This window comes from Gobio gobio (genome assembly GCF_949357685.1).
Source record: "Gobio gobio genome assembly, chromosome: 18".
Taxonomy (NCBI): domain Eukaryota; kingdom Metazoa; phylum Chordata; class Actinopteri; order Cypriniformes; family Gobionidae; genus Gobio; species Gobio gobio.
The window spans coordinates 42,734,274-42,752,022 of record NC_137111.1 but is presented as its reverse complement, the minus strand read 5'-3'; the positions used below and the strand labels follow the sequence as shown (position 1 = coordinate 42,752,022).

At 39.5% G+C, this 17,749-nt stretch overlaps 1 protein-coding gene across 1 annotated transcript in view; it reads left to right on the top strand.

The window, feature by feature from the left end:
• Positions 1–17,749, top strand: part of mdga1 (MAM domain containing glycosylphosphatidylinositol anchor 1) — a gene marked incomplete at both ends in the record, with an annotated part of 286,007 nt that overhangs the window by 58,006 nt on the left and 210,252 nt on the right. The window contains one exon of the mRNA XM_079843317.1: positions 13,069–13,208. Coding sequence (XP_079699443.1) covers positions 13,069–13,208 — 140 coding nt within the window. The remainder of the gene's footprint in view (positions 1–13,068; positions 13,209–17,749) is intronic.

Genomic DNA, 17,749 nt, shown 5'->3' with positions numbered 1-17,749 from the left:
TTCCTATATTTTGCGAACCGTGAGATTTTTTTGCTCTGCTGGCACAGCTGTGTTCTCCTCTTTGAGTCCGTCTTCAGCATTGCCCGTCTCTGGCCTGCATTAAAGGGGTCATCGGATGCCCATTTTCCACAAGTTGGTATGATTCTTTAGGGGTCTTCATGTAAAGTCTGTATGTGAAGTGCTGCCTTGGTGGACAGTTTAAAACTGGCTGAGGAAATATGCTAATATGGGACAGTCCGTCAACAGTCGTGGGCGGAGCATGAGCAATATGATAGGCTTTTTGAGGATTAAAAATAAGGAATGAATGGATATTTGTCATTGTAGGTTGGTTGTGTCCACACACTGCAAATACACATTTATATGCAAACACTATATAAAAGTGAATTTTGCATCCAATGACCCTTTAACGTCCTGTGTAGCAACTCATGTAATAACTGCACATAATGTAATAATGTAAAGTATTACATTATTATTTAAATACAATGTTCATTAATGAAATCATTTTCTCAAAATGTAATAAAATATTGAGCTCATAAAGTAATAAATTTTTTTTACATTATGAGAAATGTCTTGCATTATAAACTCACCAAAAACAGACATATTGTCATAATTGTAATAGCTTTTGAAACATAAAAAATATGAATAATTCCTTGCAGTTCATTTAAATAAAATCCAAATCAGTCTTAAACTAGCTGAGAAATTTAAATATTCATGCTATTGTTATTATTATTATATTTTTATTAAACATAAAGCATTGGTATTCCTTTACAGTGCATTTTAAAAATCTGAATCCAGACTTAACCTGCCTACAAAATCCACCTTATATCCATTAGGTGCCGTTATTACATTATGAGTTGCTACATCCTGTTTACAGACTTTGTAATATTCCCACACAAATGTCATTTTGGGAAATGATTGCAAAGCCGTTTGTGTGCAAGTCCGGAATAGAGATCAGCCAAAATAAAACCTAAAACCATTCTGATTCATTGCCGGTCGGTCGACTAGTGCATCTCTATTTTCTATTATTGTTCAAATCATCCCCCGTGCCAGATTGAACACTGTCGCTGTATTCAGCCTGTGGGGCGGATGTTTGACACCCCTGGTTTATACGAATGTTTCGACTGTTTTTATCCATATAGTGAAAGTCAATTGACCTATCGGTAAGCCCCTCCCCTCGAACGCAGATGAGCCACTGGCAGTTGAGTAAAGGCCTTTGCACACTGAGTCCGAAATTTTCGCATGCGTTTTTTCGTATTCGTGATCCGAAAAATTTGTCACGCACAGAGAGCTTGCACACTGAGTCCGATGTGTATTAATGAATGAGTTACGGAAAAAAACGCAAAACAACACAAAATGCCGTCTTCCACCTCCTTATCAAGGAGCTAAGGATTATCCAGACCGATTCAAAGTTGAATGTCAGTGGCTCCGTTTGATGCTTTGCTAGCGATACTGGAGCCACATATTAAAAAGAAGACCACCAATTTCCAATCCTGAACAGAGACTGGCAGTATGTCTAGGATCTGTGCGCACACACACACACACACACACACACACACACACGGTTTACAGGGAGTTGGTGTGCTATAATTATAGCTGTGATATTGCAGTATTTTTGATACAATAATATTTGTATATATAATTGTAGGTATCTGAGGAGCACTGGCGATTCATTCACCAGCATTGCCAGCAGTTTTAGGTTGGGCATCAGCACTGTAGATGGGAAAAACGGATGCGAAAAACGCAGAAAATCGAACCTGTTCCGATTTTTTATTTTGACAGACGAAAGTTTCGGAGGCAGTGTGCAAGCGTGATTGACATAACGTGAGGTCGAATTTATTTTTTGACGTGCGAAAATTTCGCATGCGAATTTCGGACTCAGTGTGCAAAGGCCTTAACAGTTGCGCTGGGACCGGAACTCGGACATCTTTAGGTGTCAGCGCCATTGAGAAACATTGGAAAATCTGAAGCTCTCATCGGTTTGATGGTGTTGATGCTACAAAAATGCTAAAATGCCGTGCCTGAGGTACTGTAACACTGATTCCAGGGATCCTGAGAGGATTTTCTGTTTGTCATACTCTCGTTAAGTTACGATTAAAGTCCCTGCTAACATACAAACCGTAATAACTAACTGTTCTCACGTCATGTAACACTGTAGGTCAAAAACACGAAGGGCTACATTTCAGTGCCTCTCCATATTAAACTGGTTATATGTAAATTAATTTAATTTTAGACATGTTTAAGGTCTACATTATCTGTCCTACTAAGGAGGACTCCTATTTTGATGGGTTTTATAGTCTACGGGTAGTGAAAGGGAGAGCTCGCACGCAGTTTATCAGAGTTGTTTTGCAGATACATAGTTTACCAGTTATTAATTGCACCCTCGAAAAGGCATACGGTCTGTGTATATGTTTGTTTACTGTTAGTTGTATGAGTGTTTTTGTGTACTTTGCTGTGTATGTTAATGGTAATGCAACGGAGAGAGATAGTTTGTGAATGAGACGTTAATGCGCACTTCTTATGCTTTGTTTGTTCAGCTCTTACGATGATTTTTTTGGAGTGAAAAAGGACATAAACTTGATAAACCATCAGTAACGTTTGGCCATCATTCGGACGGGGTATACGCTACATTCTGTGTCCCAAAACATCTTGGGATAAGGTTTTCACACTGACAGCTGTCAATGTAAGATATAGCAACTCCGTTTGTTTGTCCGAGCTAGCAACAATTACTAAGGGGGGCGGGGCTTACCGATAGGTCAATTGGACGACACTGGACTACAATGACACAATTGTATGCACAAAAAAGCCCACTTGAGGTATTTTTCAAAATATCTTTCAAATTTACATTATACGGGTGTGGGTGACTAAATTAACTATACCTTTACTAATTAAGATACAAAAAGTTGTAATCAAAATGCACTGCTTCTCTGATCTGAGGGATCATGTCAGTTTGAACGGGCATGATTTTTCTGTATGCACGCATACACTACAGGCGCTTAGAAGTCCTGGCATGTGCTCCAGCGGCAGCACTCAGCCCTGCTCTTCTCGCTGCCAGAGATGTTTGTCTGATGAGATGCCGTCTGCCCTAGTGGTCGTTTTTGCCAATAGTCATGTTTGTCAGAGGGCTGATCCGTATTGAGCCACAGTGAAAGCTATCAGCTCCTCACACAACAAGTAAACACTCAATAAAACACCTTGACACACCTAACGCTGTCAGATTAGCCCCTGCCGGCCAGTCTCTCTTCCACTCAAGGATCTTATTTATTCTCACAAAACATGCTCATAGACGAGCCGTTAAGCGCCTTGAGGATGAATAATTCTCTCTCTCCTTTTCTCTCGGGACAGTGGGAGATGCAGGACAGATGAATAAGTGTGCGACTCCAGGAAGTGAGTGAATCTGGTGAAGCTCCTCAGCAGGAGTGTTTCAGCGATGATTTATGTGTAGAGCGCACGCATGAAGAATAGCGAGACGGGGAGGCGATGCTCTAGAAAACTTCCAGCAACAGTTGAAGCTGGTCAGAAGGGGTGCAGAAGTATTCCCAGAGGAGCGTGGGTGCAGGTGGAGCAAACAGCATTTCAGGCCATCAATTACACCGGCGGTTTTTACATCTGCCCTAATTTGCTTGGTGTAATCTTTTCCGAGTTCTGCATTCCTCATCCTGTTGTTTGGGGCCTTTAAAGGATTAGTTCACCTCAAAATGAACATTTCCTGTTAATTTACTCACCCAATGCCATCCAAGATGTCCATGTCTTTCTTTCTTCAGTGGAAAAGAAATTCAATTTTTTGAGGAAAACATTCCAGGATTTTTCTCCACACAATGGACTTCAATTGCAACCAAAATGTTGAACGTCCACATCAATGCAGTTTCAAAGGCTTAGAAGTGCTTCAAATGGTACTGCGTGATCCCAGCGGAGGAATAGGGTCTCTAGCGAAACAAACAGTCATTTTCTAAAAAAACTATTCAAATGTATATACTTTTTAACCACAATTGGTCGTCTTGTGCTGGTCTGCAACGAGCCAGGCATTACGTAACGTACGTTGAAAAGGTCACGTGGGCGGAAGTAACACTTTTATGGAAATGGCTCAATCTAAGGTTAATAAAAACATAACGGTACATATGTAAGGTCTTTATACTCCACTGAAAACATAGTTATGTATATTATATTGCATTTCTGTCAATTGGTCGTCATAAATACTACACACTGAACCTTTAAGACAAACCATGTGCAAATTCATAAGTCAACACCATTGCTGAGTATTTTCTCCTTAAAACTGCAGTGAACCAGAAATCGCCAGTGTTTCTGACATCACAAACTACCTTGTAACCAATCACTTTAACTTGTGGGCGGCCTTTAGCATATCATTAACTATGCTCTGAAGCAGGCGAGTCTCAACAGAAGCAGGTACATTTACCAATATAGCGGGTGAATTGTGTATATGATGTATATTACGTAGGGCTGCGAATTGATTAAAAAAAGCAACTAATTAATAAAAATGTTCTGTTAGTAATCGTAATTAATCGCTACATTAATGACGTTACATTACAGTATAACTGAAAGCTACCAATTTCAACATTTATCACTCTAAACAAAAAAAAGGTTCTATATGGCACCAAAAATGGTTCTTGGCTCGTAATCATAGGGGAACCTTTTTAAGTGCTATATAGCACCAATTTTGGTGCTTCAGTGGTTCTTCAGAGGTTCTTCACCGGTTCTTTGACTAAGTTGCTATATTGCACCGCTACCATATACAGAACATGTTAAGATATGGTGCACCAAAAGTGGTTCCTCTATGATTACGACGAAGAACCATTTTTGGTGCCATATAGAACCTTTTTTTTTTAGAGTGTAGGCTTTTAATTTAATTGAACTTAAAACAATCTTTACATGAAGCCCTTATAATAAATTGTATATTTACCCATGGTCCTCCCTGTTAGACATAGTCTACACAGAAATTGAATAAAGTTATCAACACCTTTCTTAACTGCAGAAATAATAAATGAAAGATAGATTAATCATCATTAAAGCTACAATTTTCACTATTCCTGTTCTTTGATGAACATTAATGACAGACATCTTCAGTGCTGCTGTCACTTTAAGATCTGCTGCCGAACATGATGTGGAATGTGTGCATCTCATTTTCTCGTTATTTAACTCATTTAAAAGTCCTATTATGAGAATACTCGACAGAACTGGCAGTTTGGCAACATTCTCTGTGCTGTTGTTATTGTTTGTTCAAGAGCAAAAGAGAACTCTGTGTGCATGAGACTGGTGTGTGTATGTGCATGTGTGCATGTGCGTGTGTCAGGGTAATGAGGGGGTGTCCCTCGATTAGCTCCCTAGCTTCCTAGGTGGTGAATCAGTATATTGTGTACATGAATGTGGACGACACCCTGATCAGTGCCCTGACTACTGAACTAGGGATCTAATGAAGACGCAGCCACACAGACAGGACACTGACATAGCCTTCAGCACGTTCTCTTGTGTCTTGTTGCGCTTAGATTCTTTAAAAGCATTTACATGAATAAGAGCGTGATCATATAATGTGACGCTGGGCAAAAATGGGTATAAAAACGGACGCTGCGTTAATTGCGTTAAATATTTTTAATGCGTTAAAGGGATAGTTCACCCAAAAATGAAAATTAGCCCATAATTTACTCAGCCTCAAGTCATCCTAGGTGTATATGACTTTCTTCTTTCAGACAAATAAAATCGGAGTTATATTACAAAAGTCCAGGCTAATCCAAGCATTAGAATTTGATTCATAGTTGCTCTGTTTTTGAAGTCCATAAAAAGTGCATCTGTCCGTCAAATAACGTGCTCCACACGGCTCCGGGGTGTGGATAAAGACTTTCTGAAGCGAATCGAGCACGTTATTTGATGGGCAGATGCACTTTTTAAGGACTTCAAAAACAGAGCAACTATGAATCCAATTCTAATGCTTGGATTAGCCTGGATTTTTGAAATATAACTCAGATTTTATTCGTCTGAAAGAAGAATGTCATATACACCTAGGATGTAGCCTGACAAGCCAGACCCACATCAAGATGTTTAGTCTGGAAACTCACCATTGACAGGGCTCAATCCGAGGGGCGGGATAAACGGTTGTCTGTCAAATTTCCTCTGCACGTTATTGGATAGCGCCACAACCAACCGAGGCAGAGATAACGTTAGTTAATAGATTAAACTCAGAACACATCTTCCTTTCTTACGAATGACATCAGTGCCGTTCTTTGTTCTTTCCTCAAAGAAAAGCTTAACTCCAAGTCTTCCAGAGTAGCGGCCAAAACCGATTTGAAAGACGCTGATCGTCAGCTTCTTTGTTTACCTGTAACACCAAGAACCTCCGCAACTCCGCTCCGTCATTATGTTAAGCCCGCCCACCGACTCTACACACGCTGTGATTGGCCTGACCAGAGTTTGGTATTTCCAGCTCTGAGGTCTACCAAGAGTTGCTAGACTACACTCGCGGCAAAATAAATTTTCTGCCACTAGGGTGCGTTTAGATTTCTAGGCTACCTAGGATGACTTGAGGGTGAGTAAATTATGGGCTAATTTTCATTTTTGGGTGAACTATCCCTTTAAACTGAAAAAAAAATCACCCGCGTTATCGCGTTAATTTGCTCAGCACTAATATTACGATGTTATGTTATGTTATGAACTATATGCCTTTCTTCACTGACATTCTAAGCTCCGAAGTTGTAGAGAGCGATACCATTGTGTAGCGTTTACAACAGTAAAGTAGACGCTGTGGATCTCTGAGCTGGTGTGAGTGAGTGGAGGCAGGGCTAATTTGCATATTCATGGATTGACGTATACTAAATGAAGCAAAGGTGTAGAGTTACATTCAAGCTATTGGCTCAATGGCTCAACATTTTTTGAACTGCTACTCACAAGATGTCAGTGCATGTTTCCCTTGAAGGCCACGTCCAGTTTTATTTGCTAAAACCATGTGATTTTCATTTTTTGCTCTTGCTTATATCACCCTCTCTCTGTATTGTGACTCTGTGAGTGTGTGGAGGTTTGGATGACTGTGTTCATTTATTTTGTGTGTGTGTGTGTGTCTTGTATTGATTTGTTTTTATATTCCATCTCTCTATGCCGCTCTCCATTTGTTTTGTTTCTTTCCACCCCCCTCCGGCGTGTTCCCCTCTGCTGGCTTGAGACTAGTTTGATAACTCACAGAGAGAACCTTGTTTGCTTCAGATTTAGATGGATGGTTGTATGGGCGAACGGATGGATGGATGGACAGAAAAGGCAAAAAGAGAGAGATGTTTGAGAAGTTGCGTGTTGGGTGACAGCATGCCCACACATCAGCAGCATATACAATTTACAACAGGTTACCACATTTACCTGTTAGGGGGGGGGCATGCACCCACCACATTTTGGTATATGCTCCTCATCTCTTAAAATTTAGGTTTCATATAAATGTGCATGAATCGTCCATTTTAAAGAGTAACTATGATAATTCTGCTCAATCACTGTAGTTATTTAAAATGGTAAAATTGTTTAAGCAAAGATAAAAATACAGCTGGTTTAGGTAACATTCAAAACATCCATCCATCCATCCATCCATCCATCCATCCATCCATCCATCCATCGCTACATATGTTACATACTTACCATAGTAATGACAGTAAATTATGCATAGTTACAATCAAACCCTAATCCAACCCTATAGTAAGTACATGTTGTTAATTAATATTACTAAGTACTTAAATATATAATTACTAGGGCTGGGACTCGATTAAAAAATTAATCTAATTAATTAGAGGCTTTGTAATTAATTAATCGCATTTTAATTGCATATGAATATTTATTACTTCTATATATTATTATAAATATATTACTTCTTCGTTCATGTTCACTGTGGTTTGTTGTTGTCGGAAGTCAAGAACGCTAGTTGGTGCTCCAGTATAATCGGTCCGTCGAAACTCATTCATTGAAAAACGTTCCGCGGTGCAAAAATAAGTGTGGTTAAAATTGTTATTTATTTTTTGCGTAATTAATCTTAATTAACGCGTTAAAGTCCCGGCCCTAATAATTACACTAGGACAATGACACCTTAAAATAAAGTGTAACCTAATATTCATACAAACATAAAAACTGTAGATAGTGTTGTTGATCAGTATTAGAATCTAAGCACTCATCTAGACTAGACTGAGGTTGCTCCGGTTCTCTGTGATATTTATTTCCTGAATTGCTGACCCAGAGCGAGTCCTGTTGCCGAGCGACTGCCGCCGAATACTGATGTGAAGATTTGGATTGTCTTCATCCCATGATGCACTGGGTCAGTGTGACAGTGATAGATGTTGACCCGGCTGCAGAGTTAAAGAGAGCTCATCCCTGACGCTGGGCGTTCTCTCCCGCTGAGGAGGAGAGTGTCCGACAATCTGGGGCTTACACACACACACTCACACACGCACACCTGCTGAGAGGGCAAGTGGTTTGTGAGGTTCAGTCATCCTCACATTATGTGGTGTACCTGCAGCTGTTAACTCAAAGACCTCACACACACAAACACACCTCACACTTAACGGATCAATAATAATCACATCATGGAGAAATTCATTGGCTCTGTCTTTGAGGAGACCTCTCTATTGACCACGCTGTTATTTTCTCTTACACACACATTATAGGCTCATTGCTATTCACATCGCTATTATCGTGCCGCTCAAAAAAGCCGTACCAGAAGGCTATCTATATTGTGAGGGTTATTTTGTAATATGGTGAACTTAAGGTTGTGTTATTTTTGTTTAAGATGATAAATTAGTTTGACTGATGAATTTCCATTACATTTACAGCATAATTATCACAAGATTATAAGGCAGCATCCCGTTACCCAAATTTGGTGTCGACTGTATAAAACCGTATTATTTATAATATTATTTATATTTATTATTAAAATCTTCTGTTAGTTGCCTATATGCGACATTTCAAAGTTCAAAGTTTTTCCATCTAATATTTATTTTAAATTTATTTCAGCTTTATTTAATAATAATAATACATTTTATTTAAGGCGCCTTTCAGATAACTCAAGGTCACCATACATCAAGAAGTAGCAACAATAAAAAATAAAATGAATAATTAACATTAAATAGCAATGCCAATAGACCATAAAAAAAGAAAAGCAACATTTACAAACATGACTACTATAAAAATCACAAAAACAAAAGTGCTAGATTTGAGTGCACACAGTAATCATGAAGGGAAAGCTAGTCTGAATAAATGAGTTTTAAATTAATGATTAGTTTAGTTTTGGTTAACGGTGACAACACTGGTTCATTGTTTAATTTCAGACCGATTCACTAATGAATCATTCAGACCAATTTGTGAAGTGGTTTGAATGATTCTTGAGATCCGAATGAGATCCGACTTTACAATAGCACACTCTGTATAAAGGTCATAGATCACATAATTTCTACAACTTTTCGGTAAGACGTTTTGTCAGCTGAACAATTATGTTGTTAAACAACAGGACAGTGAATCCAATGAATGCACTTTAGTTCACCCAAAAATTTTAATTCTGTCATGTCGTTCCAAACCCGCAAGACCTTCGTTCATCTTAGGAACACAAAAAATTAAGATATTTTTGATGAAATCTTTAAAGTTAAAGGTTAAAGGCGTGTCCTCTGTTGAAGTTTAAAACTATTGGATTTGCCCAGAGCCACTCTGGATCTGCCATAACCAATCGCTAATGTTTGGTTGTGACGTATATCATCTCAAACTAGAGCACGACATCAACGTCATCGTTCTCAGCCACTCCCTCTGTTCGCTGATTGGACCGGTAAAAATTTGTTCGGAAAAAACCTAAGAATATACCGCAGTCCCAGACGGAGTACTGAAGGAAAATGAAAATTGAGCGGACGTATGTAGGAGGGCGGAGCCAGGCTATGTGACTCCAGTGGTTCAACCTTGATGTTATGAAGCGACGAGAATACTTTTTTTGTGCAAAAAATAACAACTTAATTCAACAATTTCTTCTCGTCTATGTCAGTCTCCTACATTCTTCATGTAGTAAACACAGTGCAGCGCTTCCAGGTTCTACGTCAGAACGACGGCTCACTGTTGGCCGATGCTGTTCATGTGAGCACCACGAAACATGCATGTGATGCTGACGCAGGAGCTGGCCAATAATGAGGTGGTGACTTAACACGTTCATGGGACATTACGGTTCATAACATTAAGGTTGAACCACTGGAGTCACATGGACTATTTTAACAATGTCTTTACTGCCTTACTGGGCCTTGAAAGTAGACATGTGCCGGTAAACGGTAATACGATATACCGCAATAATGAACATGCACAATATTGTTATCGTGGGCACTTCAAAATACCGTGAATAATTATTTATTACGAATTATTCAGATTTTTAGAATGAATTTTAAGAATACTTTACCCATCAACCGTTTAAAATGAAAAACACGTCAAAGAGGAATGCACTGATGTAAAAAGACCGTGCATGAGCCGAGCACATGGCGGAATGAGGAGTGCTGAAGTGCACATTCATTCTTCGACAGCAGAGGGCGCTGACGGAACAGCAGAAATGCAGCTGTTTCCCCAGTAATCACATAACCTAATACAAAATACTTAAAGACTTAAGGCTATTAATTTTCAAACTTGCATTTTATATTTTAATCTGGACTAAATTACATGCCCTAGATATTGTTTGAATATGTTCTGACTGTTGTTCAATCACACACTTTACAAGGCTCCAGTATTTAACATTAGTTCCTTCATTAACAAACTGACAATGAAAAATACTTCTAAAGCATGTATTAATCTTGGTTAAATGTACATTTCAGCATACCTATTGTTCTTTATAATTCTTTTGCACTTTAATCTGTTTTAAATATTTGTTTACTTTATACATTTTTGTGTATTGCTTTATTGTATTTAAATGTTTGGTTCTTTTGTTATAAGAAAGTGATTTAACCTTTTATAGTATGACAACACTTTTTTTGCAACTTATTTCAATATCGTGATAATACCGTATACCGTGATAAAAGCTTCAGCAATTAATCGCAACATGAAAATTTGATACCGGCACATGCCTACTTGAAAGTTGCATTGAAGTTGCTGCCTATGGCTGGTTCAGAAACCCCTCGGATTTCATCAAAAATATCTTAATTTGTGTTCCAAAGATGAACGAAGGTCTTACGTGTTTGGAACGACATGAGGGTGAGTAATTAATGACAGCATTTTCTTTTTTGGGTGAAACTAACCCTTTAATTCTATCCCTCACAGTCTCATTTTCACTCAAAAATGAAATAAGGTGCTACCCTGTCTAAGGTCTATTGTTAATCACAATAAGTTGTGAGCAAGCTTTACTCTACACAATAATAATATTTAGCCAATGAAATGTATTTTAGCAGAGCATGTGCTCATTATATTTTCATGACTTTTCTAGGCCTTGAAATCCCCAGGTTGTGTATGACTGTGGAAACGTACAATGAGAGTTGTCTTTGTGGAATGTAATGCATCGAATTGCTCAGTTAAGAGTTTTTATTGTATGACAACCATTCTCTTCAGCTGGTTGTTAGCGGCGTTAGCATGAGTGCAGGCCTCATTGTACCGCTAATGAGCGTCATTCATTTTGGCGTGGGGACTGGCCTGTGATGCCCGCTCAGCCCTGACCACACCATTACACTCACAAATAAAAGCTTTGGCAATTTCCACACATTTCTAAACACGTCCTGCATTGCCTCGCAGCTATTCTTGTCCCAGACTCCCTTTTAAATGCTAATAAGCAACGCAGACTCATCGCTTACAGTGTGTAGGCTGTCGCGGTACATGCGTTCCTCTTCGCAATCAAAGCGTTCACCGGGCAGTGACCGCCGGGCTCGGCTGCCCGCAGTGCTGGTTTGTATTCCCGAGGGCCCTGAGTTTGAATTCTTCTCAGAGCATGAAGTGAAACCCACCGCATTCCAGCTTGCAAACTCTGTTAGGGAAGATGCAAGTAGTTCTTGAGTGCACATCTGACTCATGGAACATAAGAATGTCATCTGAAATTTCTCGTATTGTTTTGTCCAATTCAGCGCACTTAGGCCATGCATGCTTTTCTATAAACATACATATAAGAAGGCCGTATCTCATAGCAAGTCATTTTTCTCCCTGGATGTACACTTATAACATGTATTGATGGCGGATCCATTACAGTTCAGAATACTTTACCAGATGTTCTTAACAATAAGTGGTCTGGGTTGGACCCAGAGGGAACATTTCAGTGTTTTTATTGATTTATTCCTGAAATGTTGTCACATCCGCCAGCTGGAGTGCCCATGATCGCCACAAGAGGGCACGTCTCTTTGTTTTCCTATAATGAACTGCATTTCCCATAATCCATTGCTTAGACTTATGTTTGATTGCTTCCACTTGTGTCTCATTATCTTGTTATTGCCTGCGTATTCAAGCCCTGTATTTTCACTCATTCTTTGCAAAGTCTTGTGTTACACTGCATTTCTGAGCAGTTTTGACTTTCTGCCTGGTTTTCTGGATTTCCCTGTATGCCCTTAAGTTTTTCTGCCCTGCTTTTTGATTTATGATTCTGGATTGCCCTAATAAAGCTACATTTGGATCCAGGAGGAGCAGTTTTGTGACAGTGTCAGTTAAATGACAATTACCGGTATTATTAGCCCAATATTATTTATATTGTGTGTGAAAAAGACTATGATAATAATAATTAAACTAACTTTTTTATATTTATATCTGTTCTATCTATTAACATAATTTAATGAATACTAAAAAATGCAAAACAAAAAAAAGGTAAATATTTTTGCTTGCAAACCGCACGTGTGCTGTATTTCTTTAAAATAAATGCCATTTGGCTTTAGTATGTTATGTAATGCAATTTTTACCTGACTGAAGTGTCCAAATACTTTTTATGGGGTCATTGTATGTGAGAGAGGGCAAATGTATCTTGCTACTTACTTAAAAAAAGAGGTTAGGTTAGTAGCGTCACTAGTTTAGTTAGTTGGTCTCCAACATAGCATATATCAACGTCACTGCTAAAGAAGTTGTAGAATGAAGTGAAAATGTTATAGAATAATCTGACTTTCTCTCTGTCCTTAGCTCCTGCGAATGCTCAGATTGTGCATTCTGGGCAGGCGTGTGTGGTGAAGGAGGACAACATCAGTGAACGGATCTACACCATCCGAGAGGGGGACACGTTAGTTCTGCAGTGCCTGGTCAAAGGACACCCACGGCCTCAGGTGAACACAAACACACATTCACACCATATACTGCAGTCACTACAGGTACACAGACAAAAAGGCATGAATATGGGAATAAAACGTTTTGCCACACTTTCCGATGGCAAGTGAATTTATTGGACACAAATATTGTTATTAGCCAAGACACTTTATTAAATCAAATACTGTACTTTTGTCCCTTTGACCGTGAGCTTATTTAGTTCTTAGCTCTAAAACTGCAGCTCTTGTGGGGTGTTCCCGGTCTGCAGTGGTCAGTATCTATCTAAAAGTGGTCCAAGGAAGGAACAGTGGTGAACTGGCGACAAGGTCATCATGGGCGGACAAGGCTTATTGATGCACGTGGGGATAATATTAGGAACAATATTAAGGTGGTGGTCATAATGTTATGCCTGACCGGTGTGTGTATGTGTGAGTGTGTGTGTGTGTATATATATATATATATATATATATTATATATTTATATTATATATATATATATATATATATATATATATATATATATATAATTATATATTTATATTATATATATAATACACACACACTCGCACATACACACACCGGTCAGGCATAACATTATGACCACCTTCCTAATATTGTTCCATATATATATATACAGTGAGGAAAATAAGTATTTGAACACCCTGCTATTTTGCAAGTTCTCCCACTTAGAAATCATGGAGGGGTCTGAAATTGTCATCGTAGGTGCATGTCCACTGTGAGAGACATAATCACAAAAAAAAAATCCAGAAATCACAAAGTATGATTTTTTAACTATTTATTTGTATGATACAGCTGCAAATAAGTATTTGAACACTTGAGAAAATCAATGTTAATATTTGGTACAATAGCCTTTGTTTGCAATAACAGAGGTCAAACGTTTCCTGTAGTTTTTCACCAGGTTTGCACACACTGCAGGAGGGATTTTGGCCCACTCCTCCACACAGATCTTCTCTAGATCCGTCAGGTTTCTGGCCTGTTGCTGAGAAACACGGAGTTTGAGCTCCCTCCAAAGATTCTCTATTGGGTTTAGGTCTGGAGACTGGCTAGGCCACGCCAGAACCTTGATATGCTGCTTACAGAGCCACTCCTTGGTTCTCCTGGCTGTGTGCTTCGGGTCATTGTCATGTTGGGAGACCCAGCCTCGACCCATTTTCAATGATCTAACTGAGGGAAGGAGGTTGTTCCCCAAAATCTCATAATACATGGCCCCGGTCATCCTCTCCTTAATACAGTGCAGTCGCCCTGTCCCATGTGCAGAAAAACACCCCCAAAGCATGATGCTACCACCCCCATGCTTCACAGTAGGGATTGTGTTCTTGGGTCTCGTAAGACCTTCGTTCATTCTTCTTCCGACAAACACGTTTAGTGGAATTATATCCAAAAAGTTCTATTTTGGTCTCATCTGACCACGTGACTTTCTCCATGACTCCTCTGGATCATCCAAATGGTCATTGGCAAACTTAAGACGGGCCTGGACATGTGCTGGTTTAAGCAGGGGAACCTTCCGTGCCATGCATGATTTCAAACCATGACGTCTTAGTGTATTACCAACAGTAACCTTAGAAACGGTGGTCCCAGCTCTTTTCAGGTCATTGACCAGCTCCTCCCGTGTAGTTCTGGGCTGATTTCTCACCTTTCTTAGGATCATTGAGACCCCACGAGGTGAGATCTTGCATGGAGCCCCAGTCCGAGGGAGATTGACAGTCATGTTTAGCTTCTTCCATTTTCTAATGATTGCTCCAACAGTGGACCTTTTTTCACCAAGCTGCTTGGCAAGCTGCTCTAGTGTCTTTGGACAGCTCTTTGGTCTTGGCCATGTTAGTAGTTGGATTCTCACTGATTGTATGGGGTGGACAGGTGTCTTTATGCAGCTAACAACCTCAAACAGGTGCATCTAATTCAGGATATTAAATGGAGTGGAGGTGGACATTTTAAAGGCAGACTAACAGGTCTTTAAGGGTCAGAATTCTAGCTGATAGACAGGTGTTCAAATACTTATTTGCAGCTGTATCATACAAATAAATAGTTAAAAAAATCATACATTGTGATTTCTGGAATCTTTTTTTATAGATTATGTCTCTCACAGTGGACATGCACCTACGATGACAATTTCAGACCCCTCCATGATTTCTAAGTGGGAGAACTTGCAAAATAGCAGGGTGTTCAAATACTTACTTTCCTCACTGTATGTATATATATATATATATATATATATATATATATATATATATATATATATATATGCTTATGTGTGCATGACTACACATCAACTCAAAACATGTTGTTAACTGTTTAACTTTTTGACAGAGGTGTCAACATTCACACACGCTGCCCTCAGGAGCCACGGTAGCTCTATATGAACCATACAGTTTATGTGCGTATGCATGTCACGCACCTGATAAAACATGACTGCAGACACTGAAAGAGAGCGGGTCTGTCAGTGGACTTCTGTTTTTTTTGTGTGGAGCTTTTATTGGCGTGTGAGTGTGTGTTATATAAGGTAAGGTTGAGCTGATAACAGTAGGAGGTGTGAAGAGCGTGACTCCCACAGGCACTCTGTCCACTGCCATCAGATCACTTATTAAAGACCCTCATACACACACACACACATCCTCCCAACGATCTGTCTACATATATTAGTGGCCCTGGTTGCATCAGGAGAACACCCGATCTGATCTAAATTCCATCAGTTTTCCCTTTCGAAGTGCTGAGAACGAGTGCACGAAAGAAAGAAGTTGCTATTCCATGACATGACCCACGATTTCCATTAGAAATGTCAGGAGATTGTGATGACAACAGGCTGAATATAGGAGCGTAATATAGAGTTTGAATATAGTTACAGTGTCTGAATATAGACTAATGAGGATATTACTGCATATACTGTCGGATGTTATTGCCTGTGGTGCCGGGCCTTCACGGGTCACTAGACAGTGTGCTTTGTGTGTGTGTTTCTGTGTCTAATATTCGCATTTTGTTTCTCTTTACAGCTCATGCATAGAATGTATATTGGTGTATTTTTCCCTTCGTACTGAAGTGTAGTTTGTTATATTAGGGTTGAAGTGTGTTTATGACCTGAATATGTATGTTTGTTGAAAGACAAGTGATAGATTGTCAGTTTGGTATGTTGGTGTAAAACTCGTATGGCGTATGGCCTCATTTCAATTTTGGGCCAGATGCTTTTCTTTAATTTACTCCTTTTATGACCCATTTTAACTTAGATTAGATTAGATTCAACTTTATTGTCATTACACAAGTACAAGTACAAGGCAACGAAATGCAGTTTAGGTCTAACCAGAAGTGCAATAGCAGCAAGTGCAGGATATACAATGGTTGCGTAAGTGCAGGACATAAAAATGTTCTGAATATATATAAATATGTATAAGTAGAGAGATGGTTATTACTATAAGTAGAACTGAATTTACAGATGAATATATACAGTGAATAAATATACAGATGGCTATTACTATAAACAGAATTTACAGGTGAATATGTACTAGAATATAATATACAGATGGCTATTACTATAAACAGAATTTACAGGTGAATATGTACTATGAATATAATATACAGATGGCTATTACTATAAACAGAATTTACAGGTGACTATGTACTATGAATAAATATACAGACGGTTATTACTTGAACAGAATTTTACAGTTAGAGGTATACAATAATATGTTAGGCTAATATGAGGAATATAGCAGTGGATTAAGTTAGTACAATAAATTATGGACAGAGCTATCCGAAAGAAAGTGTAAAAGTGCAGTGAAAAGTGGTTGCATATTCCAGTTAGAAGTACGGTGCAAAATGCAAATGTAAACATTGTTACTGTAAATACAGTCGGCAGTGCAGATGAGCATAATCCAGTTACGGTATGGTGGTGCAGAATGCATAAGTAAACAGTTGTTACTGTAATAAACAGTCGGTAGTGCAAATAACAAAGTGAAGGCAGATGTGAGGTAGGAGAGTTCGCAGTTTATGAGGGAAGTGGATCAACGGGGGTTTGAGTTCAGTAAAGAGACAGCTCTGGGGAAAAAACTGTTCTTTAGTCTGCTGGTCCTGGTCCGGTGGATCCTGAAACGCCTGCCGGAGGGCAGGAGAGAAAACAGTCTGTGGGCTGGGTGAGAGGAGTCCTTGAGGATGCTGCGAGCTCGATGCAGACAGCGTTTCCTCTGGATGTGTTCGATGGCAGGCAGTGGAGTTCCTGTGATGCGCTGGGCAGTTTTCACCACCCGCTGCAGTGCCTTGCGCTCCGCAACAGAGCAGCTCCCATACCACACTGCCACACAGTTGGTCAGGATGCTTTCTATTGCGCAGCGGTAGAAGTTCACCAGTATAGCCGAGGAGAGCTGATTCTTCCTCAGTGTCCTCAGGAAGAAGAGGCGCTGGTGAGCCTTCTTGACCAGGCTGGAGGTGTTGGTCGTCCACGACATGTCCGCCGAGATGTGGGTCCCCAGGAACTTGAAACTGGAGACACGCTCAACAGCCATTCCATTGATGTGGATGGTGTCGTGTGTGCCTCTTGACTCCTTCCTGAAGTC